General features: G+C 40.0%; 2 protein-coding genes and 1 non-coding gene across 4 annotated transcripts in view; 2 read left to right on the top strand and 1 right to left on the bottom strand.

Moving 5' to 3' along the window:
- FBXO11 (F-box protein 11) overlaps positions 1–1344 on the top strand; it is an 81957-nt gene extending 80613 nt beyond the window's left edge. For both annotated transcript variants that reach the window (XM_090281264.1, XM_090281262.1), the window contains exon 23: positions 19–1344. In XM_090281264.1, coding sequence (XP_090137390.1) covers positions 19–148 — 130 coding nt within the window. In that variant the 3' untranslated portion in view covers positions 149–1344. The remainder of the gene's footprint in view (positions 1–18) is intronic.
- On the bottom strand, positions 1317–19879 carry MSH6 (mutS homolog 6). The gene is made up of 10 exons (XM_090281261.1): positions 19555–19879; positions 12062–12261; positions 9386–9552; positions 5888–8432; positions 4248–4513; positions 2968–3085; positions 2657–2746; positions 1909–2063; positions 1606–1805; positions 1317–1489 (listed from the first exon to the last, which is right to left on the bottom strand). The coding sequence occupies exons 1-10, from the start codon at positions 19803–19805 to the stop codon at positions 1408–1410; spliced, it is 4074 nt and encodes a 1357-aa protein (XP_090137387.1). The 5' UTR covers positions 19806–19879; the 3' UTR covers positions 1317–1407.
- Positions 3503–3607, top strand: LOC150005931 (U6 spliceosomal RNA). Its single transcript, XR_016512081.1, has one exon. It is a non-coding gene; the product is annotated as a U6 spliceosomal RNA (small nuclear RNA).
- Positions 19880–25613: the final 5734 nt, after the last annotated feature.

Here is a 25613-nt window from a genome sequence, read left to right as displayed (position 1 = left end):
GTTTTCATTTTGCTTTAGGTTTTTCTGTGACTGTGGTGCTGGAACACTGTCTAATCCTTGTACATTAGCTGGTGAGCCTACACATGATACAGATACACTATATGACTCTGCTCCACCTATAGAATCTAATACATTGCAGCACAACTGAATTCCTTCCCTAAAGAAAAAGTTCTGCCATTCTAACATCATAACTTAAAACATTTTTGGAAGAAGATTTAAAATATTTGCCCATGCTACAGGAAGAGACTGTATTAAAAATGGATACACGAGGTCAGTTGACACTATGAAGCTGAAGCTACCAAAAAGAAAGTGGCAATATATTGACTCAGGATCTCAAAGCTGGGTGTTTTAGCATTACTGTGTAAAGACTTGAAGGGACAGAAGTGAAGAAAAAATAAGCTGCAATTTTGTACAGATACCAACTTCTGAGGAAAAAAAAAAAAGCTGGTGTTTTTACAGCTAGCATTGAATGCAGTCCAATTTGCAGTAGAACTCTTCAATAGACAACAAGCAGCTTTGTTGCTGCCTTTATGGACATGGGTACCAATTGCTTTTTGTAATATGGTAAAAAATGTGAGCTAGCACTTCTGCGTTTCTTTTGATTTTTTAACATGTATTCAGATTGAGAAATATGATTTTAATGCTTTAATCTCATGTAGTTTGTTTTTTAATTTCAAGCAGAATCTTACTGTACTTGAACGTGCCCTGTTTTGTTAGCACACCTAGACTCGCTGTAATGTACTCATGTCCCAGGATGTACGTTCTTTCTATGAAAGAGAAAACACTAACCTTAAATTATATCCAGCAATGTTTCTGGTATCCTTTAAGAAAAGTTAAGACTATTATTTCCTTCCCTTCCCTGTGCAGCATTCAGAATCACCCCTAGAAAAGTGAGTGTTTTAATGAGACTTCCTAGGAAGGGATACACTGTAAAACAAAAGTATTCTTGTAACTCAGTTTTGTGAAAGGTAAAAACTACTATGTTTTAAAGTACACTTTAGAAAGTCTCTTCAAAACAGTCCTGTATTTGAACTCTGTTCATAAGTTTTTTTTTGAACAGTTTAGACAAACTGCTGGAAATTAAAACAATTTCCTACATTAAGCTGAGACAAGTATATATACAGCCCTATACAGTTTCATAGCTTCCCTCCCCCATTTATGTGTATTGGTGACAGTGGGTATAAAACAGCCTGAAAGTGTATGCATGTACCATAACATCTAGACTTAATATATTGTGAAGTATTCAATAACCATTATGTAGAAGGTAGATAAGAATTAAAAGGGTTTAATTTCCTAGAAAGAAAATGGAAAAATGGTCATTTTTAAAAAATAAAGTTTATTAGATCATAATGTTGTCTGAATTTACCACCTTTGTCAAAAAAGTGAACTGAAGGCTTCCGATGCAGTCTATAGTTCCTCAATCATAGCCAGCAACTTATGGACAGCTTCAGCATCCATACTCAACCTTTCACTAGCCAGGCAAACTTCCCTTAAAATTTAAAAAAGAAAGAAGTTTTAGTTCACATTTTTCACAGTGCATCATCCATCCCTTTTACTGTTTTAATAAGGTCAGCTGCGTGGTAAAATTATGCCAATTATAATTACCGAAATAATCTCAGTGAATGAGTTATCTTCTCAAATTCTCTTGCTTTTCTGTGTCCGTTTTGAATAACCTCCTCTGGAAGATTAGCAAGCCTTGCTGCATTAAAGCCATAGCTTTTAGGACAAGCGCCCTTAATGAATTTATAAAGGAAGGTAATGGTCTCTTGACTGGGATCTTCACATTCATTTTCTACCATGCAGGCCTAAAAATGAGAAATACTAGTTACACTGATGTGCTAGCAATGGAAGTACCCAACTTGATTCTCTCAAACCTAACCAACTTCTCAATAAGCAATCTGCACATACCATGTGTCCTAGGCGCACTGCAACATTTTGAGAATAATCTTCAACTAGTGAATGGTAGTGGGTAGAAAACAATGTACGACACTTTATATTCTCAGCAAGTTCTTGAACAACTGCACTTGCTATTGCTGTCCCATCAAATGTTGCAGTACCTCTTCCTGTGAAAGTAAAATATACACAAATTAGCATCTCCCAAAAAGGATGTACCTCACACAAAAACAGGGTACAACACTAACATCAGTTACAAGTATTCTGGCCCTGGCCAGTGTGGCTCAGTTGGCTGGAGCATAGTCCCGCAAACCAAAAGGCTGAGCGTTCAATTCCTGGTCAGGGCAACATACCGTATCTTGTGGGTTTGGTCCCTGATCTGTGTGCAAACAAGAGGCAACCAATCAATGTGTCTCTTCCTCTTTCCCTTCCTTTCTCCCCTCTCTAAAATCAAGGGGTCTGTCCTCAGGTGAGGATAAAAATTAGGCCCTGTTTAGCCCTTGAAGTGGGGTTGCATTTCTTTTTTTAAGAGTGCTGTTCAAGTGCTGCTGATCTTCAAAACTTCCTATTAGTTCTCCTTAGGTAATCTCATGCCCATGTTATAGCAACTAAATTTGAATAAGATTAAGCAATTTAATAATCAGAGTCTTCACATTATCTCTTCTCCAAGTTGGGTCTATGGCACAAAGTTGAGTCCATTCATATTCTTTTTCTAACAATTTGTTTTAAAGATAGCCTTCAAATGAAAATTTTACTGTCTTACCTAATTCATCCACAAGCACCAGAGAATGTGCTGTTGCATGTTTAAGTATACTGGCAGTTTCACTCAGTTCAACAAAAAATGTACTTTCGCCTTTAAAAAAAAAAATCACAAATGGATGATTAACAGTGAATTCATCTTTTAGGTTCATATTTGCTTTTATCATAAGCTGCCCAGTTTTATAAAAAGTTAAGTCTCATTAAGAGATTACTTATAGTATTTTAAGGATTTCATGTTTTCAAATGCCTCAAAGCATTTCACTTCACATAACATCAAAAAATAATAAAGTCTTATGCAGGAAAAAGAAACCTCACCTGACATTATTCTGTCTGAAGCACCAAGTCTAGTAAACACTCTATCAATTGGTGTGAGCCTGCACACTTCCGCAGGTACATAACAACCCATCTGGGCCAATACAGCTAATAGGCCAGCCTGTGTGAATTAGGGAGGAAAAGGTCTTTTATGATTGGTGTTCAAGAATATCACAGATAGACACAGACTGACATAGAGATATATAGAGATATATACAGAAGACAGAATAAAGCTAAGCTAAACATTAATCTTTCTTAAGAACCATTATGTAGATAGAATCACACTGTTAAAAAATCTTCATAATCCTAAACTGGAAAAGTGAGGCTTAGAAGGCAAGAGGCTTAGGGCCTAGGTGGCTTTAAAATCTCAGAGCCTGTATACTAACCTGCTACACTATTGATTCTCATCCCTGGCTATAGTACAGTAAAATCATTTGGGGTTGCCTAGAACCAATTCCAGACCAAAGGATGGAATTCTCCTTAAAACATTTTTTTGTTGAGCTCTCTAGGTGATTTTATCTTCAATTAAAAACAAAAAGTGCTTGCTTTCAACAACAGATACTAAAATGGGGACAATATAGAGAAGCTTAGCATGGCCCTTGCACAGGAATGACACCAACTTCATAAAGCATTCCTTATTTTTTTAGGCTGAGAACCACTGTACATTAGACTGCCTCTCTCTAGTTAGCAAACCTGGTGAACTTAAGTATAATATAGTACAGGAGTGCAAGCCAAAATGTCTTTCAAGGGTTCTTTGTCACACGATTGGCTTTTTTCTACAATCCTTTAATGTAAAAATCATGTAAACCAATCTCTGGTATAAAGAGAAAACAAAATATATTTACTGTCTTCCCTAAAAGCAGTCCCCAACAGTGACTAGAGGTCATAAATTTGCTTTTCTAGATTGAATAAATTTGACGTGGCTCTTTTCTAAGAGCTCCTACAAATGAGTCTAATTCAAAGACAACCTGCAATATTTGCATAATTTTTATATATTATGAATACATGTACCTTTGAAGGAAGTGAAGTCAAAAAGCTTATAGAGAAATCATGAACCTGAAACCTCCCTCACCTTTTTAATATATTCTTCCGTTAACACCAGATATTTGATGAGAAAAATAAAATTCTCAATTTGTAACACAAGTTTCCCTTTGATTCCTTAAGTCACTGATTGAATTCTATGTAATTCACATGCTATTTGGAAAAGGATGGTCTAAACATATAATACATTCATTCTCAAACCGTAACAAATGATTTTCTGTAACTAAACATTAATAGTTTACCTGTCTCATGAGTGTAGACTTGCCTCCCATATTAGGTCCAGTAACAAGCACACAGTAAGCTTTGCCATTTTCCTCCTCTTCCTCCTCACAGCCTATTACAATATCATTGGGAATAAACTCATCTCCCAGAAACGTCTTTGTGATGCAGGGATGGCGTGATCCTTTAAGGTCCAAAAAGATGGAAGTGTCTTTTGGTAACAGAATTACTGGACGACACATAGGACCATCACCCCCTCGACTGTAGTTAGCCAAGCACAGTAAGACATCTGTTGAGAGAAGTGAGGTTTCATCATTTTTGAGGTTTCTTGATAATCACAAGACTCAACTTCTAGAAACTGCTTTCCAAAAATGCTTTTTCAAGTGGTGTGTTGTACTTTCTTTTATGACACAAACAGTAGGCATTTTAATTAGTGCTTTCATTATCACTAACTGCACAATACAGTGCTTTCATCAACTAAAGGAGTCATTAGCCCAAGTGTTATATGTGGCTTCATTATAAAACTTATAATTCTGAAGTAAACACTTCCTGGGAGAAGCAGAACATTCTGACAATAGGCATAATCTTAAGAGGAAAATAAGTTCACCAATTTTGAACATTTGTGCTGCAGGAGGATTTCAGTATATCCACCAAATTGCTTAAGCAAGGTGTAGCACCCACAACACAAAAAGATGCATTTTTGGACAGTTGGAGCTCAGATCGCAATTATGTTACAAATTTGGATAAACTGTGGTAACTGTATTTTTAAAGCACACACACAAAAAAAAAAAATTGTAAAACAGCAAAGGCTCCAAAAATAGTTCGCCATGAAACAAAAAAAAAATTATGGAGCTGAAAAGGTTATAAATCACAAATACATAAATCAGGACTCTTAGAAATCAATTGCAGGAAAGTGACAATTTGGCTAAGAGAAAAAGTAAAGATTAAAATCTTTTAAAACAGGCATGTAAAGATTCACAGAAATACAAAAAAACGCAGAAGTTATGAAAAAACTAAAGTGATGGGTCTAAGGATAGTTTTAAATTAGTGTAACAAAAAATAAGATTAAAAAGGGGAAAGAGATTGGGATAACTAACAGCATAATCAATAAAACATTTTAAAATAATTAAAAATAGTATTCATCAAATACTAAAAATTCAATTGGAAATTGTCTCTAAGTATTTTTATTTTCATTAATCTTTTATTCAATTATTTAAGACTGGTGAAAGGCCAGAAGGCTACTTACTAATAATGAAGTTTCCAGCGTATGATTTACATGACTATGAACAATCTAGTCATGTCATTTTGCCTGGTGAGGATTTATACTTGTCAAAATATACATAATCTTGCCCTGGCGGCCTGCGAATCAAATGGTCACTGGTTCGATTCCCAGTCAGGGCACTTGCCTGGGTTGCAGGCTGGATCCCCAGTTGAGGGCATGCGAGACAACCAATTGATGCATCTATCACAATATCAATGTTTCTCTCCCTCTCTTTAGCCTTCCCTTCCCCTCTAAAAATAAATAATCTTATACACAAACACACACATAACCTTATTACTCGCGTTTAGATATATGCACCAATGGATTTACATCTTAATGCACAACCGGGACACAGGACATTATTAACCAAAGCCTAAGAAGCAAGTTTGTTGAAAATCTTACCCAATACTGCAATGCACTCTACAGCAGCCTGCCAGTTCTTGTAGTTTTTATCAAAGTTATAGAATAGTCGCCGCATGCAATCCTTCAATGATACGTCTCTCCGTTCTTCAGCATTTATCAGATTAGCCAGCTTCTTCTCAATAGTTTTTGTCCAGTATCGTTTACAGCCTTTCTTGGTGGATTTCAGCTCATATTCTTCTGGCAAATTATGGGTGGTGAAATTATCTGGAATTTCCAACTGATAACGGTTCCTACCAATTCCCCAATAGACGATGGTCCTACAGCCAATTCGAGTGCGCTGTTTCTCCAAGTATTCCAAGAGGCTCTGTTCATTTTCTTTTATGTCAGCAAGAGCTTGGTCATAATCAGAGTCAAATCCTGCTTTGGGAGTAATCAGTCCAGTCTTTCGAGCCTTTTCATGGTCAAAGGCTGTATCCCATCGGTTCAGTTCTACAGTTAAATCTGGAAAACGGCCTTCTGGATTTTTTGTCTGCAGAGTAATGACCTGCTTGAGGATTTTAGACTTAAAGTCATCGATGACTTCTTCCATAACCCCTATAATTTTACATATTACTTTGAATCCTTCCAGAGCAGAGAGAAAATCAATAATCTTTTTTTTGCTGTATGTAGTTTCTTCATACATTATAGCCCTACTATCTGGGTGGTTCTCGCTCTTCAAAGGGGAGCCAACATTATGAATTTTACTCAGTAGTCTCTCAAGGTCTGGAAGCTTTTTTAGAAGGTCTGCAAGCTCAGGGATTTTGTCAGGCACAACCATTAGGTCTTCAATAGCATCCAGACGATCATTGATAGCAAAAGGGTTACACAGCGGGGCACAGAGCCATTGCTTTAGGAGCCGTTTACCAAAAGGAGTATGGCAAGTGTCAATCTTCTCTAGCAGGGTACCCTCAGTAGAACCGTTTGTTCCGTTCAGAAGAATCTCCAAGTTGTTTAATGTCACAGAATCTAGCACCATTCGTTGATTGGCTTTAGAAAATACAGCACCAGGTCTTGTAACATTGACCATGTCTGAATCCAAGGGAACATATTCTTCAAAATTAGCCATTGATAAAAGCTCCTGATCAATAAGGCATTTTTTGAGGTAGAAGACACAACCACCGAGAGCAGAGAGGGCCAATTCACTCTTCTCTGCTGGTGTCAACCCAATAGAGTCGGACTCTGAAGTCATACCCTTAAGCACCTGGGGTAACATCACCCCATTGTCCTCATTTAACTTTTCTGTAAAATATCCTTCTTCAAGGAGAGTTCTCAAAGTTTTGGCTGCATCCCAAAACTGGGAGCCTGGTATCAGAGCTTCCTGAAGAGAAGAGGACAATGAACCCTTCAAAATCATCTTGGTGTCTGTTGAGAGATTTCCCTTCTCAAACAAGACTTGTACTGGAGGGTAATGTGCCACTAGAGTCCTAAACCTGGAACAATGGCGATCATCTGAAAACTGACCTATGAAAAACTTTCCCAGTGAGGCATCAACAAAGCATACTCCATAAACTCGAGTGTGGCCAGAAGTATCATCCTCTTTTTCTTTGAGGCTAAGAAGATACTTACTGTAGTTCTCAGAGGGGTCACCTTCAAGCACACTGTATGTCTGTGTACCCTTAGTAATAATCCTACAAATCTCCCTCCTCACAACTTTGTCATGCTTACATGTGTGTGCCATCTTTCGGCATCTTGCCTCCATCATTTCCGGGGTCTCGGTCTGTTCCACTCGTGCCACTTTATAGCCCTTCTGGACCAGAGAATCTGAGTATCGGCCAAATGCAATTTCAGGGAAACCGGAGTGGGCCCAGTTGCCTTTCATGAATACCAGCCCTAGTTCACTGACTCCAATAAGAGCATCCATGTGGTATAGCTCATAAAACTTCCCCACCTTGTAAAATATGACAAGATCAAAGTTCTGAGACTTAATCTGCCACCACTTCCTCATCCCAGGAGTACAGGAGTTAAGGAAATCCTCAGGCACATACAGTGTAGATGCATCAAAATCAGGATGATCGGGTCGCCTCCTGTGAACATCTCGTCGCTTTTCCTCCTTAAGCCATTCTAAAGTTTCGTGATACCAGACAGTGGGGCGACTACTATCATCATATCCTCCACTAATGTGGGCTTGGGATTCAGAATTTTGAGAGGCAGAGAAAGCACACAAAGTACTCTTGGTTTCTGATGAAATGCCAGTTGCTTGTTTGGTGACTGGGGGCATTTCCTTTCTTGAACTTTTCCTTTTGAGAGAACCATTTCCAGTTAACATTCTCTTCCGCTTTGGAGCAACTTTGACAGAGCTGTGCAGGCTTTCACTGTCACTATCCCCCAATCCACTGCTTATTTCATCACTACTTCCTTCTTCCTTAGCATCTGGTTTGAATTCCACATCAGAGCCACCGATGTCACTCTCAGAGTCCGATATGACTCTCCGTTTTTTAATTTGGCGGCTACTACGCCTAGATCTTTGCACCTTAGGTGGCACTTCCTCTTCACTCTCAATTTCAATGTCTTCTTCACTCTTATCTGATGCATAAGTTGCCCCTACCTGTCAGGCGAGAAAAGAGCATTTAAAAACAAAGCAAAATTTGGAAAATTACAGTATTGCTGTAGAATACCTCTCAGTATGCTGAGACTTCATATACCAACAGAGAAACTAGCCTTCAGAAATGAGAAACAATTTTCCTTCTCAAAGAATATCAATTTTAGTTTCACCTAACATTAAAACATGGACGATATTAAAGATTAGCAATTTTGTCATTACAGTTCTATCCTATGCAATAGTGATGAAGCATGACCATATACCACAAATACCCATAGGTGATGTATTCATTATTATAGCTGTAGAAATAAAATCTTTAAATCTATTATCCTCCAGTTACCTCTCTTCTACGAATAAATATATGAAACTTACAGTTTTATATATTCTTTAGTATAAATCCCTACGTAATCTATACCAATTCTAGTCCTTGATCTTCCACAAATCAACTGTATCTTCTTGGGCAAGGCACATCTACTTATCACGGACTCTCACATGTATAAGGCTAAATAATCACTGTAGTTAATTACCATCTAGTTCTAAACCTGATGAATGTCATGACCCCCTTGATCTCAATCTCAAAATTAAAAACTTTTTCATTTCTCTTAAAACACCCATTATATTAACTCACTTATTCCCTCATCTATAAAACAGAAAATATAAAAACCAAGCTTATAGATGAATCTCTTTGAAGCACATACCTCATTAATTCCCTCAATTAGAAAATGTTTCAAATGAACAAATTATTGTTAATTTCCTGAACAGGATTTAATTCACTCAAATAATGACCATTTGCATTTGAAACCAAGGTTGTATAAACTGATAAAAATTCAAAGAAAAAAGCATGTGTGTATGAGTACTTAAGTATATATGTAGATGTAAAGCAAGATAACAGCACTTTAACACGCCCCCGCCCCTTTTTTCCCATCCCTTTCCTAGCAGAAATAACTGCAATGTCTTACCCCCATTTCTTCTTCCTCTGGTTCTGAGGGTTCATCACACACTGCCAATTCAAGTCTCTTAACCTTGTCTTTATTCAAGGCTTCATCGGCACGTTGCATTGCTCTGAGGATTTCAGGCTTTGAACTATAAAAATGACCTCCTTTCTGGGCTTCCTTTGATTTTGAACCTAAAAATATATATTGAGAAATAAAAATTGTTGGCTGGATAAGTTGGTTCAAACTATGACACTTGCCCAAATGAACAAGAATGACATCCGGTATTAAATTAATATAGATAGATCACTAAAGCCCACAAGGAAGCAATCTTCAGGGTAAAACTACCAGTGGAACTGAAATTACTATTTTACGTCCTTGAATTTGCATCACTCAGAGCCATTTAGTTCCTCTTCTTCTAATGAACAGGGACTGTAGCCCTAAACAAACAGGTAAGGCATACCTTTTGGGGTGAGGCATGAGATGTCAAGGCTTGTTTTGAGATCATATTTTAAACTTACCTCAGGAAGGCAGAGAAGAGCCTACACTGTCAGTTAATGAAGCTATGATATTAGAAATAAGTTTGTCCCCAAGGCAGTAAGGATATGTTAAAAACTAACTCTTAAAGTAAAAGACCCTAATATTTTGAGAGGGTAACCCAATTGAGACTTCGAATGTGTTTTTTTGGGTTTTGGGGTTTTTTTCAAAACAGTGGCTATGCTTTAGAGTAAAATTCTTCTTAATTTGTTTCATTTTTAAAAGCTATAAAAGCCCTGGCTGGTGTGGCTCAGACTGAGAGCCGGCCTGCGAACCAAAGGTCACCAGTTCTATTCCTAGTCAGGACACATGCCTGGGTTGCGGGCCAGGTCCCCCAGTTGGGGGCATGTGAGAGGCAACCACACATTGATGTTTCTCTCCCTCTCTTTCTGCCTCCCTTCCCATATCTCTAAAAAATAAATAAATAAAATCTTTTTTTTTAAAAGGTTGCCAGTTGGATTCCCAGTCAGGACACATGCCTGGGTTGCAGGCCAAATCCACAGTTGGCATGCAAGAGGCAACCAATCAGTGTTTCTCTTGCACATCAATGTTTCTCCCTCTCTCCCTAAAAATAAATAAAATATATTAAAAAGCTATGCTACATGTCACTTCACTGAGCAAAAGCTTAGATGCAGAAGATCACTAGTCTAATGATACAAAATTGTTTTAGTTCTTTTCCAGGAGTTATAACTAGAAATGTCTGTTTTCTTCTGCCCAAATATAACTATAATTGGAAAACAAACCTGAATCTTCCTAAATTGAACAGATCCGAACTTCACATTATTTCCTTCTTTCTGTATACTAAAATAGGACATCCTAAATTTCCAAGGATTTAGCAACTTTTATGGGCTGCCTAAAATAAAGCTGCAATTTCCCACTTCTCTAAAAAGCTACACCAAAGCTACAAATTACAATCAAAATCATTCCCAAAAACCCGATGGAAACCTCTACTATACAATTCTAAGGACTGCACCCACACACACAAACAGGCCTACTTTATTTTACCCGTGTGTCTCTGATTTATTCACATATGTTTTGCAACAACTTGCAAATTTAAAGGACAAAGAGCTATATGTACAGGGGTGACTTTAGAAAATAATAACATAAACTTTTTGATCTGTTTTTAAAGTCAGTTTGCCAAAGCTGTGTTTAGAATCTCAAAATTACTCATGGAAAAAGACCTCATTCATTATCGCATTCAACTCACTCATTTTATGAATAAACAATATCAGAAATAAAGTACTTTGGTTGGCCAAGATTATACAGCAAACTAATGGAGAAGACAGAACCAAATTGCCTGATTATCTTTCCTTCCTGCACATCGGGTTTCCATGTAGACTTTCTTCAGCGTGCCCTCCCCAACCTGCAGGATAAGCACTATGACCAAAAGGCCTGATTCCCACATATTTCTGGGAAACTGACCCTTGTTCTGATTCTTAAACACTGAGTTCCATGATATCCCAGCCTGGAATGTCCGAGGATAACGGATAAGGACATGGTCATGCATGAGAGTACACAGTCACTGTATTATGCATTCATCCTGTACACGCTCTATAGAATTCAAGAGATTAACAGGGTGCGCACACCTAACCCAAGTGAAGCTACAAATATTACTGTAGTCTGCCATTATCTGTGATAAATATGGCTGAACCTGGGTAGAGCAAGATCAAGTTCCAGAAGTCTGATGTGAAAGTGAACTCAGATGTGCTCATAGGTTAGGATTTTGAAGACCAGGTTAAGAATACACCTCTAACTGTCCTAGAGAATGTTGTTGATCCGTATGCTATGTATCCTGATTGCATTGCCTTTCTTTTTGATCCTTTAAGATAGGCCCACTGTTTTAATTTACCCTTTTCATGTCTGAATTTGATATTTTCATTCAAGTCATAAGAACCAATTATGAAATCATTTTTCCTTTTAGGGCATGACGTTGCTGTAAGTCACTCAAAGGACACACAACAAACTAATTCAAGACCAGATGCATTTTATCTTTTTTCCATGCTAAAGCTTTCACCCCACCACTCCTGCAATTCGATGAACTAAAATACACTTAATTTCACTGTATGGAAAACACTTGTGCAAACTTGTGCACAGACTCTCTCATTCTCATACATACATACATACAAGTGCACAAACCCCCGACCCCCTGAGAAGTGACTCTCTTACCTGTATATGGCTTTAACAGTCTTCTGCTAACCCAGCCCCTTGTTGGGCTGTCATCAAAAAATTGTACATGAACTCGGGCAGACTTCCCTTTTTCACGGATGAATGTTCCATCAAAAGGGTGGTTGTAAACCAGGCAAGGCCACCATGGGTAACCCTCCATCTTGGCCCAAACCAAATCACCTGGTGAGAAGTCACAAGAACTGTTGCCAAAAGGAAACACAACTTGGTTAATATTTGGTTAAGTTGCACACCAGCCATGGCTCAAGTTATTTTTTTAAGCAAATATTACAATATATAAGACAAACACAAATATAATGAATTCTATAATATTAAAGTGAGAAACTCTGAGAATCTTTCAAACTTTAAAACCTATGGCAAAATTCTGGTAGAATATTGATTGCAGGATAAAGGTGTAGACTCGATGTACATTGCTTTCCAAATTATAAATCATACCTATACTACAATATAGTATATATACATCAGGAAGTGACTCTAACCACAGTATTAATAAAATACAAAATATATCAACTATGTAATTTGCTAATTATATTAAGTATTACCTCATTAAAACTCTGCTTGTGCTCTCCAGTTAAGCTCTATATTCCAAATGCTACGAAAGCTACCTACTACTACCCAGCTACTCCTAAAAATCTAGTTTTATGAAAAAACTCATGTCAACAGGTAAGTGCCCCCCAAAATAGCAAGTACGAGTATATATGCCTCCAGAATCAAAACAGATTCAATCTTCACAAAAAAACTGGTTTAGCCCTGCCCTCCCTTTCCTGGGAAAGGGAGAGGAGAAAAAGGGACGGGAAGGGAAAGGGAAAGGGTAGAAGAATCTAGCTAACGGATTACAAAAGTGTCCCCAAAGCTGATAAATTCTGCTCACATACTTAATATATACCAAGTAAGCCTGCTTAGTTTTCACTAAGTAACTACTAAAATAAGTACACTACAAACAACAATATTTTAGACATTTTAGAAAAGTGATTAGTCAAGTGAGGCCATTTTATTCAGACCCAATCATGAAATTAAAGTATTCCTTTCATCAAAATATGAGTGTAGAAACCCCTAGCTTAGACAATTATAAAAGAAACAAGAACCAAAGCATGGCTGGCTGGTGCTTGTCTCAAGGGCCTTTATAGTAAATATAGTCTTTCTCAATTTATAGAAATCTACAGTGACCTGAACAAATTTATAAACATTGCAGTCAAGCTCACCATAGGTCATCTTCAAACAGAAAGCTCTGTCTGCACAATTCACACTTCTTATAACAGCTCCTTCCTTACTAACCAATCCATTAATTAACAGGACACAAAGACCCTTATCACTGTGCATCACCGTGCAAAATGGTTTGTTTCCAAGCCTCCCTATGGTCAAGGTGGCTTTTCCTTAAACTCGGGCAGGTAGCCACTTAACTACAAAGCCTATCACACCAGTCTCAGAAAATCACACCAGTCTCAGAAAACCACAACCGTCAAGGAACATGTATAAATGACCCATGGACATGAACAACAGGGTGGGGACTGACTGTGGGAGAAGGGCTGGGGTGGGCGGGGCAGCGGGGAGCAATGGGGGAAAATGAGACAACTGTAATAGAACAACACTATAAATAAAACCACAAGCTTGTCTGTAAGTACCTGAGAGCACCCCAAAGCTGTTACTTCTGCTGCTAAAGGAGGGAAATAACTTTTATTTATATAAACACACGATGTATTCTCAGTCTGAACTTCTGCAAGTTTGCCAAACAGAGCAAATACATGTTATGTCAAAGAAGCATATTGCTGGCTATAGTCTTGAGACATCGGGCTTCAAAACTGTGTGCTGGCCAAGGCAGATTTTTGTGAAGGAGGATGGTAGGGATACCCATCTGTCAAGCCTGGCTGCCCTTCTTTAAGGCAATTAAATCCCTTGAGATGGAGACTAAAGCAAGGTTTTGGTGTATTCATAGTGAAGATGTGGCCAGTTTGAGAGACAGTTCCTCCCCTGTGTATCGAAATTACTAAATACCTCTAGAAGAGCCCTGAGGCTGACCAGTATGGTGGTTTGTGAAGTGGTCTTGGTTTGTAAACCTGAACACTATTTGTCTTGCCTGTGTGAACTGAGTTATACAGATTGAAAGAACAAAAGAAGGGCTCAAATGGACACCAGGTATATCATTACATATACATCTACAGAGGTTACAAATTCTCAACAATGGAGTTACTGATGAGAGACTTTGATAAGAAGGCACATCTTGGTGCTCTATCTGACATTCAAGGGAGCAAGATGTCCCAAACCCAGTGAAATTCCATTTTGGCTGGTAGGAGGCAACAGAGCAGTTGCAGAAATCTAAGTTGTATTAGGGACTCCCAAGGAAACTAAGTGAATAGATCAAAATTTTTGAGCAAAAAAACTGTGAGACAGCCTCCTGGAAGTTCCTCTCTATGCTCAAGAATAAGTCAAGTTTCTGCGACCCAAAAGACATGTGAGGGAAAATTTTTGTTTGTTTCATATCTGTAAAATAAAATAGTACTGTTTTAACATGAATAAGTTAATAATTCTAAGTTTTATTCCAAAGGAAAAGCTTTATAAGACTGCTGTTACGCTGAAACTGTCATTTCTATAAATATAGTGCAAATTGTAAAACACTATTCAGAGGTCTCACAAATTATTAGAAAATATCCCTTTCCAAACAACCAATTTTAAATTTCAATTGTCTTTTAATTTATTTGAAAGGCAAATGTGCATCATCACTAGGGGAAAAAAAATTGTAAAAACCTAATTACAATCATTACCTGTTTTAAAATAAGTTCATCTGTAAAACTAAAATGTTATAAACTGAACTGTTTAAAGAAAAATTTTGTTTTTCAACACCACCTTACCCTAAATATAAACTTATACTTACAGAATCTTACATATAACTCAACTTTAAGAAAAAGTAACTAAAAAATTCTGGCCTAGGAAACACCAGTTTCAAACCAAAAAGAAAATTGAACAGGTAATAAAACTTTAAAAATTGTGAGCATTTCTCATTAAATTTTTCTTCACTTAATGTTAACAGAAAAAATTTATTAATTTTTATGTGCAAACTTGTAATTCTTTAAAAGGTAATTTTAAAGTTTTATCTCTAGTAGTTGTGCTATTCCAAAAGACCAATGTGAAAGGAATAAATAAATACACACAAAAAACTTTTCCTACCAATACTAAATACTGTATTTTAAAATATGTAAATATAATGTAAGCGTAGGATGACAACTGGAATATGCTATAATTATCTATCTATCATACATTAGTCCTTGTAAGAGCGAAACAACTTGTAACATATGCAACTGGCTCTACTTCAAACTGTTTCTTTAAGTCATATTAACTTTACTGTATTTTAATATTTGGCTATATTTACTGACAATCTTAACATACAACTAAGAAAGTGTTAGTATTAACAAGGAACATCTAGCCCCATACTATGTAAACCCAATTTGAAAATCTCTGGGCCTGCCCTGGCTGGTGTGGTTCTCGGGTTGGGCGTTGTCAGCAAAGCCAAGCCAAAGGTCTGCCCAGACCTAAGGACTGGGCGCATAAGAAAGGCAACCTATCAACGTCTCTGGCACATCGGTGTTTCTCTCCCTCTCTCTAAAAATAAAATCTCTAAAATAATTTATATATAGCTGGGCCAAAAAGTCACCTTACATCTAAGTATTATATTAATTACAATGTAAAATATATTGGCTCTTCCTAAAGTCCAAGCTGAAATGCCAACATAAATACTGGACTTACATTATGATATAATCATTTATTCAATTATAACTTTGCAAGTGTTTTAAAACTTTAATACGTATACCCTAAATGTCTGCCCTATTGGGTTTTTAAAGATGGTGAAAAAGAAAAAAGAAAAAAAAAACCCTGACAGCTCAGAAAAACAAATGTAAAAGCCTTCATACAACCAAAAATGAGAAATGACTTAGTGCCCTGGCTGATGTGGCTCACTGAATTGAGCACCAGCCTGCAGATGGAAAGGCTGCCAGTTCAATCCCCAGTCAGGGCACGTGCCTGGGTTGCAGGCCAGGTCCCCAGTTGGGGGCGTGTGAGAGGCAACCACACGTTCATGTTTTTCTCCTTATCTCCTCCCTTTCCCTCTCTCTTAAAAAAAAAATAAATAAAATCCTTTTATTTTAATTTTAAAAATAATCAATAGATTCCAAAAACATTGCTAGAATTTGCTTCTAAACAGTAAAAGATAAACTGAGTTTATCCAACAAAAACTAGTGTATATAAACATTGAGTCGCCATAGGTATGCAAACAATCTTCAAACCAAACTACCAGTGTTTGTGCTTGCTTATACCTTTCAAGGTGGGCCATTAGAGCAGACTGCCCCTACCCTCAAATAACTAAATGCAGTACTGACCAAAAAAAAAGTAATCAGAGCAGTTAATTCCAAGGCTCCCATCATGCCTACCCTTCTACCTGTACCTCCACCCATATACCCTGCTTTCAAGGCTTCAGCTTACATAACTAGTGTTTCTCATCACTTATACATTAGGTCTAAGGTGAGTATATAAATGATCATTAAACTAGCCTCTAATACTGTATTTTCCAAATAGTATTAGAAACCAGGGTTCTTTGAGAACAGCCTAAGTCCATGCCTTGAAGCAGGAAAAATTGAGAATTGTCGTCAAAGAACGTTTCAAAAGTTCTAAGGTAAAGTTAACAAGTCATAGGAAAAAAATGGCTTTTGCATTATGCGGAATGACTGAGCACAGGGATCCTGGTGGCTGACCCTTTAGCTTTCTTCCCAGAGCCAACAACCCCAGACTTTTTACTCAAGTGGCTCAAGTCTGCTCTCTGCTCCTGCTGCCAGAGCTCAGGCTATTGTTTCAGAAACTGGAGTTGTGACCCACCTTAACTCCAGGGACCATAACCAGTTCCACCTATATGCCTCAGGAGAACTGCAAGGAATCAAGATGGCGTCTGAGCCATCATACTCCAGGGTGAGGCGCCACTGCCCAGGACCCAGAGACCACACCGCCCAGGGCACAGAAGAAAGAATGCTGAAGCTTTTATCTGATAACCTTTTCATTGAATTCCAAACCCCTTACCTACTTGTTTTCTTCTCCTCATAAAGAGAGCCTGTTTAAATGGAATTTAAGATGGTCTGTTAGGGTATAAGCCCGCCATCTTCTCAGAAAGACCTCTGACCATCTGAATAAAGTGCCCATAAAGATTCAAAAAGTAATAACAGCTAGCTTATAAGAGGTTCCCACTGACCCAATTATAAGTTGAGCATCTTTTAATTTACATAATTAAAACAAGTTAAGTCTGTGAAACTGAGTTCACAATGATACTTCTTTAAAAGCTTAAGTTCTTTTAGAGTAACATATTAGTGTGCTGTAACTTGGAACAAAATATTTCTATAAATGTTTAACTGTATGAAAATTCTCAGGAAATATATCTACAACTAGGGCAGATAGTTAGTTACCTTAACTAAAGCCTCAAAACTTGTCAGGCCTGGCCCTGGCTGGTGTGGCTACATCACTGGTTCCATTCCCAGGCAGGGCACATGCCTGGGTTGCAGGCCAGGTCCCTGTTGGGTGCATGCGAGAGGCAACCACATATTGATATTTCGCTCCCTCTCTTTCTCCCTCCCTTCCCCTTTCTCTAAAAATAAATAAATAAAATCTTTAAAAAAGAAGAAAGTCTGTTAGGGAGGATGCATATGTAGAGGAGGAAAAATATTTTTCCCTCTACCCTTCTGAGTTCTTGGCTGAGATCTTCTGTAATGAAAGATTAACAAGAGAAAAGCAAACAAAAGCCTATTAACAAGCATACCTAATGTATACCTGGGAGACACTAAGAAAACTAAGTAACTCCCTGAGACAGCCCAAGTCACCACCACCTTAAATATCATCTGCAGCTGAAGACAAAGGAAAGAAGGAGGGAAGGTTATGGGAAGTTATCAGGAAAAGACCAGTTAATGAGGGTACGGAGTCAGTACCTTATTAGTAAGTTTCTTGTAATTTAGAGCCATCCTTATCTTTCTGGTACAGAGAGGGAAGATATCCTTAAAAATGGAGATTTCCTTTATTAACGCACATTTCCTGTACAGAAGAGTAACTACTACAGTTTTAAGAGTTTCTCTTACGTCTGCTGTTTCTCAAAAATAATCAGTTCAAAATAATCTTTATGCTGAACATATTCTGGGGAGGCATACCCTCTCCTCCTCACACAACTCTATAAATTGCCTTAGAGGGTCACTTAAATGAGGGTAACATGATTATAACATAATCACACTTGGACTTGAAAAAGCTGCATGACACCTATAACTCAGGACATTTCAAATCAAACCAACTCTGATCTCGGGAGTTCTTTATATTTTCTGAACCTCTATTTCTTCATCCTTTTGAACAACTACCATTAGATTCTGTGCTTCATACGACACCTGGGATACAGTAAAGACAAGCTTTTCAACATGTCATCTCTAGTCTGACAAAAGGGCAGCTAAGCCCTGGAATAGCACTGAACCGCCCAGACAATAGTCCACTTGCAGACAGGCTTCCTTCCCCACAACTGTGTTCCTACAGCCCTGCCCAGGGCCAGATCAAGTACTTAGGGACTCAGTTTCAACTCCGAAAAAACTACGGTTCCCCATTCTCCCGTGGGACCATCACAAATGGTGCACTATTTCATAAAATAACAATTTTATTCAACTCGGGTGTCAAAATTAAGATTCTCAATTTTTCACTTGCTTCAGTGTACCTGGGAGGGGGTGACCCAGGAGGATCCCAGCACTTTCTGCTCCCCCAACCTCGCCCCTGCAACTCGCAATCCTCACTGGGACCAATCAGGTCGCCAAGTTTCGCGGTGTGACACACCCCCGGCGCTCTCAGCTAGAGGTCCACGCCACTCCCAAACTCCAGCAGGACGCCAAAACCTAGGCCGAGGGCCCATCTCCCCTCAAAGCATCTTGGCATGGAATCTCATACCCGAAGTTCCCCGAACGTCTACAGGAGTCCTAATTCACTATCCCTGCTTTAAAAGCGGAACCTACTCCGCTCACCCACACCCTCCAGGATGCCAGCGTTCATCCTCCCGCAGGCACTCTTTTCCCGTCGCCCCTCCCCCGTCCTGGGTACGCACCCCGCAGGAATCGGGCAAAGCTCCTTTCTTTTTCTGACCCATCCAGTGCTCCCATCTCCCCATTCTCCCCCGGGCACCGAGCAGCTTGCACTTTCCCCACCTAGCCCCACAACCTAGCAGAATAATCTCTTCTTCCTCCCAACTCTGCGCTTCTCCCCTCCCCCATTCCTCCTACAGTCTATTTCCTCTTACTTTGTTTACAATCTACACCCCCAAAGCTACAAACACAGGCCCGACATTCTTTCAAGCCAACTGTGCAACCCCACCTCCTCCGAGCCCAGGGCCTGGCTGCACACGCCCCAGTCCCCTGAGCCTCTCTGCCCCGGGCTCTGTGCGTCCCGCCACCACGCTCCTGCCTTCAACCTCTCCATCCCCCTACCTGGAGGGGACCGCAGGCGCAGTCGACTTCTGTAGCCCGCCATTGAGGTCCCTCGCTTCGGGCGACGACGCGGAGCTCGCCAAGGGCCCAGGCCCGTCCTCGCTCCGGGCCGCATCCCCGCTGGGAGGAGAGGCCCCGGTGCCAGCAGCAGCGCCGCCTTCACCTGAAGCCTTGACCCGGGCCTTGTTGGTATTATTCAGCGCTGCTGGAGACTTAGGGAAGAAGCTGTACAGCGTGCTCTGTCGCGACATAGCGACAGGCGGCAAGGCCCAACCGCTCTACCAGACTGAGCGATCACAAGCACAGGACCCACCGCGCGGCGCCCGCTGGCGGGAAATCTGGGGGGAGGTGCGCAAGGCACGGGAGGAATACTGGTCCCAGCCGCCAATCGGAAGGCACCTCAGTGTGCGTGGGCGGGGTCTAAGCGGCGGGCACCCGGCCCCGCCCCCTCGCGGCGCCAGGCGACGTGAGGAAGAGGAGGGGTCGGGGCGCCCAGTGGTGCCGCTGTCGGTGCTACCCCCGAGGCGGGAACAGCTGTGGGCCTGTCGCGCAGACGCGGGGGCTGGTCGGGACCGGAACCCCTCGGCCGGAAGCCGGGGACAGCTGCGTTGCTACTCGTCTGTAAAAGTGGTCGGGTTCAGAAACGGGAGAAGGTGGTCGTGGTGGCTGCGATCATGGGGCGGGCTCGTGTGTGTCGAGTGCTCTCACCGCGTGGAGGCGTGGGTGGCTGAGGTCCTGGAGGCAAACCAAAGGACTGAGGACAGAAACCCTTGCGGGACAATGCCTTCCAGCCCCGCGCCTGGTTGAAAAATCTTGCGGTTGGACACCTTCTGCCAAGGAACCGGAAAATTAAGGAACCCAAACTTTTGTTAGCCAGAGATCAAGTCCTGTTAACATTGTCTTCTCAAAGCGTTGCACAAAGGCACTTGATAAATATTTGCTAAATGAATGTTAAGTGGCAGGTCCTTCACGTGTTTATGATAAAAACCTGCCAGCTACACTGAACTTCTTCTGCCAGGCAGCAATCCAATCATTTTACACAGATTAATTAAATCCTCTCAACCTATGAGGTAAATACTTGTGGTCCACAGTCTTTCATCTGAAACTTTTGGGCAAAGTGTTTCTCCGAATGAATGATTTTTTCAGATTTTAGGAAAGTAACAGGGTGTACATAAAAAGAAATCAGAAGGCTGGCAATCCTTTGCCCCTAATCCCAAACCATAAGTACAGTAAATAACTGTGGAATCCAGAATCCTGGAAACCAGCCCCAGTCGGCAATAGCTGTATTTTGGTAATTACCCATATAAGATCAGCTCTTTACTTTGTCAGAGGAGGCTATGTTTCGCCACACGCTTTTCCTTTGTTAAGCAAATAATAAAACCAGGTTTGTTTCAGATACATTTGAAAAGTATGTATCTGAAGGGTACATATGTGACACCCCCAGAGAGTCTGGGCAACAACCTGAAATCAAACATTCCTGCAGCAAAACATTCTTATTCACACTAAGATAAATATTGTGAACAAGAATTCAGCTGAGTAAATTTTAAAGATTTAATTGGCTTTACTGAATGATTGATCAATTGGGCAGCATCCTGTCTAGCAAATAGAAAGCTCCAGAGGGCTACAGAAAGGGAAAGGTTTTTAAGGGCAGAGAGGAAGTAGAAAAAAGAAGTCTTAAATGAAATAGAGGAGTATTCACCTTCTTTGGAAGACAATAGGGTCTATTAGGAGGATTGCCTCATTCTACTGGCCAGGATATTCCAGATTAGTGCGTTAAAATTACATTCCTGGGGAAGGCTGAAATTGCAATTAGGTTAAGTATTAAACCTTGGTATGCTTAAGTGTAGCTTAACACAAGTGCCAGCATTTTGGGGTTGTAGGTTCAAACAATATAGATTATGAATAGGCTCATGTCAGCTCAGGTCAAAATTTGCGACCAAATGAGTTTGCCACAAAACTTTAGGTTTTCGGAGCTTTTTGGATTTCAGAATTACAGGTAAGGGATTGTTGACACAGACGGCTCAAGTAATTTGCCCGAGATCAGCTAGAAAATGATGATGTAGGGAATTTAAATTCAAGGAAGCTGTTCCTGAAGTCCTGTGTTATTGACAAATGTTATACTTGCTTTTATATAACATCACTTTATTTTATTTGAACCTCACAACAACCTTGAACTAGGTTGACCTGTATGAAATTGCCAATATTTAACCTTTTTTAAAGTACAAAAATCCTATTTCATTTGGTTTAACTTAATATGATATTCTTGTTTTACAAAAAGGAAATGCAGGCTCTGACGGAATGAGCCAGTGTTTTGGGGTAATGGGGATCTAGGCTCTAATCTCAGCCCACCAGCCAGGTAACCTAGTAATTTTTCTTGTTTGAACTTTTTTCTCATCATACCTGAGAACAATACCATCCTTGGGCCAAAACTTGAAGGCTGTAGTTAGATGTGTGGACGAAAAAAGGACCACATACTAAACCTGACATGTTCGGGGAGGCCTACGTGGCGGCCTCACAAACTCGGAAACTTAAAGTTACCACAGGATGGTCTGAAATTAAAGCTTTCTAATTAAAGCAAGTTATGGCAGGTAGCCGCGACCCGGGCCAGTATATTTTTTGGCAAAGGTCAGTCTTTACCTTAACTGAGTCTGATTATTATCTTTTTGCATCTACATACAAGAACATACCTTTGGAATGTCAGGATAATTTTACTTTTCCAGGCCCTTCAGGGTACAATCTCCCTCCAGAGCAGGAGAGCGCAGAGCACCTCATTATTATTGCTATTGCATTAATTGTTAACTGTTAACTATCCTATATCTGCCCATGTAAAAGAAGTATATGTCTGTTTGTTTTACTTCTTATCCAAACCCAGAGATTCCCCATTTTGCTTTCTCCCGCCTCTCTAATCTATCCTCTCTAATCTATGAATTTCGTGTAACCCCTTTATACCTTTTGATTTGACTTTAATGTTTAAAATAAGCTGCAAAACTGCTATTCTCTGGAGCATTTTCTCAATCTGTTGAGATTTTGCTTCCAGCAATTGTCTTCAGTTTGGCTTAAATAAATTCATAAAAATTCTTACAAACTTTATTAAAGAACTGGACAAGTAAGATGTTACACATCTTAGAATCATCTGATAATGCAGAAAATGGAATAAACGTCACTAAGAGAGTCACTTAAAATAGTCAGGAAGCTATTAGAGAAGCAGGACCTGTGCACACTCAGGTGCCTCAGTTCTCAGTGCTGCCATTAAATTGTTATTCCTGTGGCTAAACTCAGCTCAGAACCATAAACTTCATGGAACAACTGTTTGTGGACATATGTGGACTTTCTTATAGTTGCAGCCCCACTTCATGTATATGGGGACTAATCAATCTCTGCTATCTTTTTTTAAGATTTTACTTATTTATTTTTAGAGAGAGGGGAAGGGAGGGAGAAACATCAGTTGGTTGACTCTCACACAACCCCAACTGGAGACCTGGCCCACAACCCAGGCATGTGTCCTGACTGGGCATCAAACCTGCGACCCTTTGGTTCACAGGCCAGTGCTCAATCCACTGAGCCACACCAGCCAGGCTGTTTTTGGCTTTATAAACCCTGCCTTTCTTTGTCCTCTCCAGAATGCAGTTTAGGTTGTGTAACATAGGATCTCCAAACAAGGGAGCTGTACTTGTGTTCATGATATTCCAAAAAAACCACCCAGAGGCCTAGCAGATATGGACATGCACTTTATTACTCATGTTACAGGGGAGTGCATGGATCGGTGCGAGAAAAAAGACAGCATCCTGCCTGCCTCCAGCCTTGGTGCTACTTATAGAATTAGGGAGGGAGTAGCATGTGAAAATTCTACACTTTTGTGGTAAACACAGGATCCTTGAGACACAGGGCCTTGAGAGGGCTGTAACGTCCAGATACAGACTGTTTTCCTCGTTGCTTATGGCTGCTGTCCAAGCAGCCACTTGTTCTCTGAGGTTGTGGAAGGGCCATGTCCTGAGTTACCCCGCAGGTTGCCACCTGAGTCTGCATTTCTCAGGTTGCAATCTTTTTGCTCAAATAAATGCTTTTTGTTCTTTATTACAGCCTGACCCTCTTCTCTGGTTAACTCATCAAACACAAAATCCCTCGGTAGGTGAGATCACCCAGCCATCTCCAGAAGGTATGTACTGAGTATAGATACAAATGAAAAACACCCAAATAAGAATGTACAGAACAAGATACTTATTTAAAGCTTGCTACTGCAGGAAAGTCAGCTACTATCATTTGCATGTGGCACAGACTTAAAGGCAGGCAAAGGAGCAGGAAAGCTTCATAGTGAACAAAGGGAGGGCTTCAGGTGTGCCCTAATTGGACGCAGTTGGCATGGAAAAGCTGGAGGTGGGTTAACTAGAAGCAGAACATACTCTGTGGTTGGTTTGGGGAGCATGTTTAATTTTCTTTGATTGGTCCTGAGTTTCAAGTGGGAACAGAAAATAGAGAAGCTGAGTTGTCCAGTCATTGGCCAGTCATTCCTGGACTGGTTGTTGTGAGGTGGTTTGGCTTCAGTTTGCAGCAACCAGTCCAGGAAACCAAACAAGAACCCCTGCAGCAATGCCTTTGAGTCGCTGCCAAACACAAAGGATGATGGCTGACTCCCTTGCTGCAGCATGCTCTGCATAAATGGTCTTTGCTTGTTCGCATTTGGGTGGTCCTAACTATTCCCACATGTCTGAGTGAAGAACCTTCCAAAGCAGAGGAAACAACTCCTAAGTGAAGAGCAAACATCCTGAGTTTGAGAACTGCAGAAGACCCAAATGGTTGAAAGAGAATGAGCTGGGGAGAGCAGCAGGACATGAGTTCAGAGAAGAAAGTTGAGGGCAGATCATCCAAGTCCTTATGGACTTTTAGCTTTGACTCTGAGTAAGCAGCGGAGCAGTTGCAAGTTTTGAGCAGAAGTGTGACCTAATCTAACGCAGACTGCTGTGCTGAGAATAGACCGTAGTATAATAAACAGTAACCTAATGCAGCTGTATCATTCTCTACACACACACACACACACACACACACACACAAAAGAGTGTGGAAATAAGGGGAATATGGTCTCCATAAAGTCTAGGGAAAAAAAGAGCCAGAAGAGCAGGAAACAGTATTTCTATCCAAGAGTCTGGACACACTAACTCTGGCATGACTCATCGGTGGGGGAGTGTGAAATATCCCTCAGGCGTGAACAGTGTGTAATCTGCACCTGTGCTCCCAAAGCTCATGTGACACCTCCTTCAACTGTGTTCTTAGTTGTGCCAGGCCCTGATGTGGGCACAGGGGATACAGCCATGAAGCAGACAGATACATCTGGAGAAGATGTAGACTGCTGAGAAAACAAGCCGTTACTGTATGCCAGCCCCAGCAAGCTCAGAGATTATGGTAGATCACTTTGATGGGGATTTAGGCCAGTACCAAGGTTCCCAAGCTGAGCACCAAGGCACTCCAGTGAACTAGAGTAAATTCACAAAGACACCATTGGATATATTTAAATTTCAAGGGAAACTCATCAACATTTGTGGGTCACTGCAGAAATCTACTAACTAAAGGTAGTTCACAGTTTTACTGACATTGATGGGGAGGAAAAAACATTTCTTCTACCTGTTTAGGTTCACTTTGGGGAGCTGGCAAATTAAATGGACAAAAGGCAGATTAGCAAGAGAAAAGAAAGTTTATTTTGGAATGGAACATCAATACATACAGGAGTGCTTATTGAGGAGTAACTCAAAGGGGTGGTTAGAATTTAGGGCTTATATATCTAACTTAGTGAAGGAAAGAGAGGCGGAAGAAAAAGACTTCTATTGGGAGGACAAATAGGTTTCTTTAGGAAAGACATGGGTTTTTAGGAGACAAACGAGACAAGAAAGATTGATAATTGTTTATGCAGGTATGAGTGAACTTTCTGTCTTCTTTGTGATCATGAAATTCCTCTAGAGAGGGCATTTATAGCATCCTCATTTCTCAGAAGTTACTGCTTTTAGTCAGATAAAGGAAGCTCTGTTGAATCTCAAATGTCTTCAGATTAAAATAATCTCTGTACAAAC

Source organism: Furipterus horrens, unplaced genomic scaffold (genome assembly GCF_987537825.1).
Source record: "Furipterus horrens unplaced genomic scaffold, mFurHor1.1.pri manual_scaffold_6, whole genome shotgun sequence".
In the NCBI taxonomy this organism is placed as follows: Eukaryota; Metazoa; Chordata; class Mammalia; order Chiroptera; family Furipteridae; genus Furipterus; species Furipterus horrens.
This window is presented reverse-complemented; position numbering and strand designations above follow the sequence as displayed.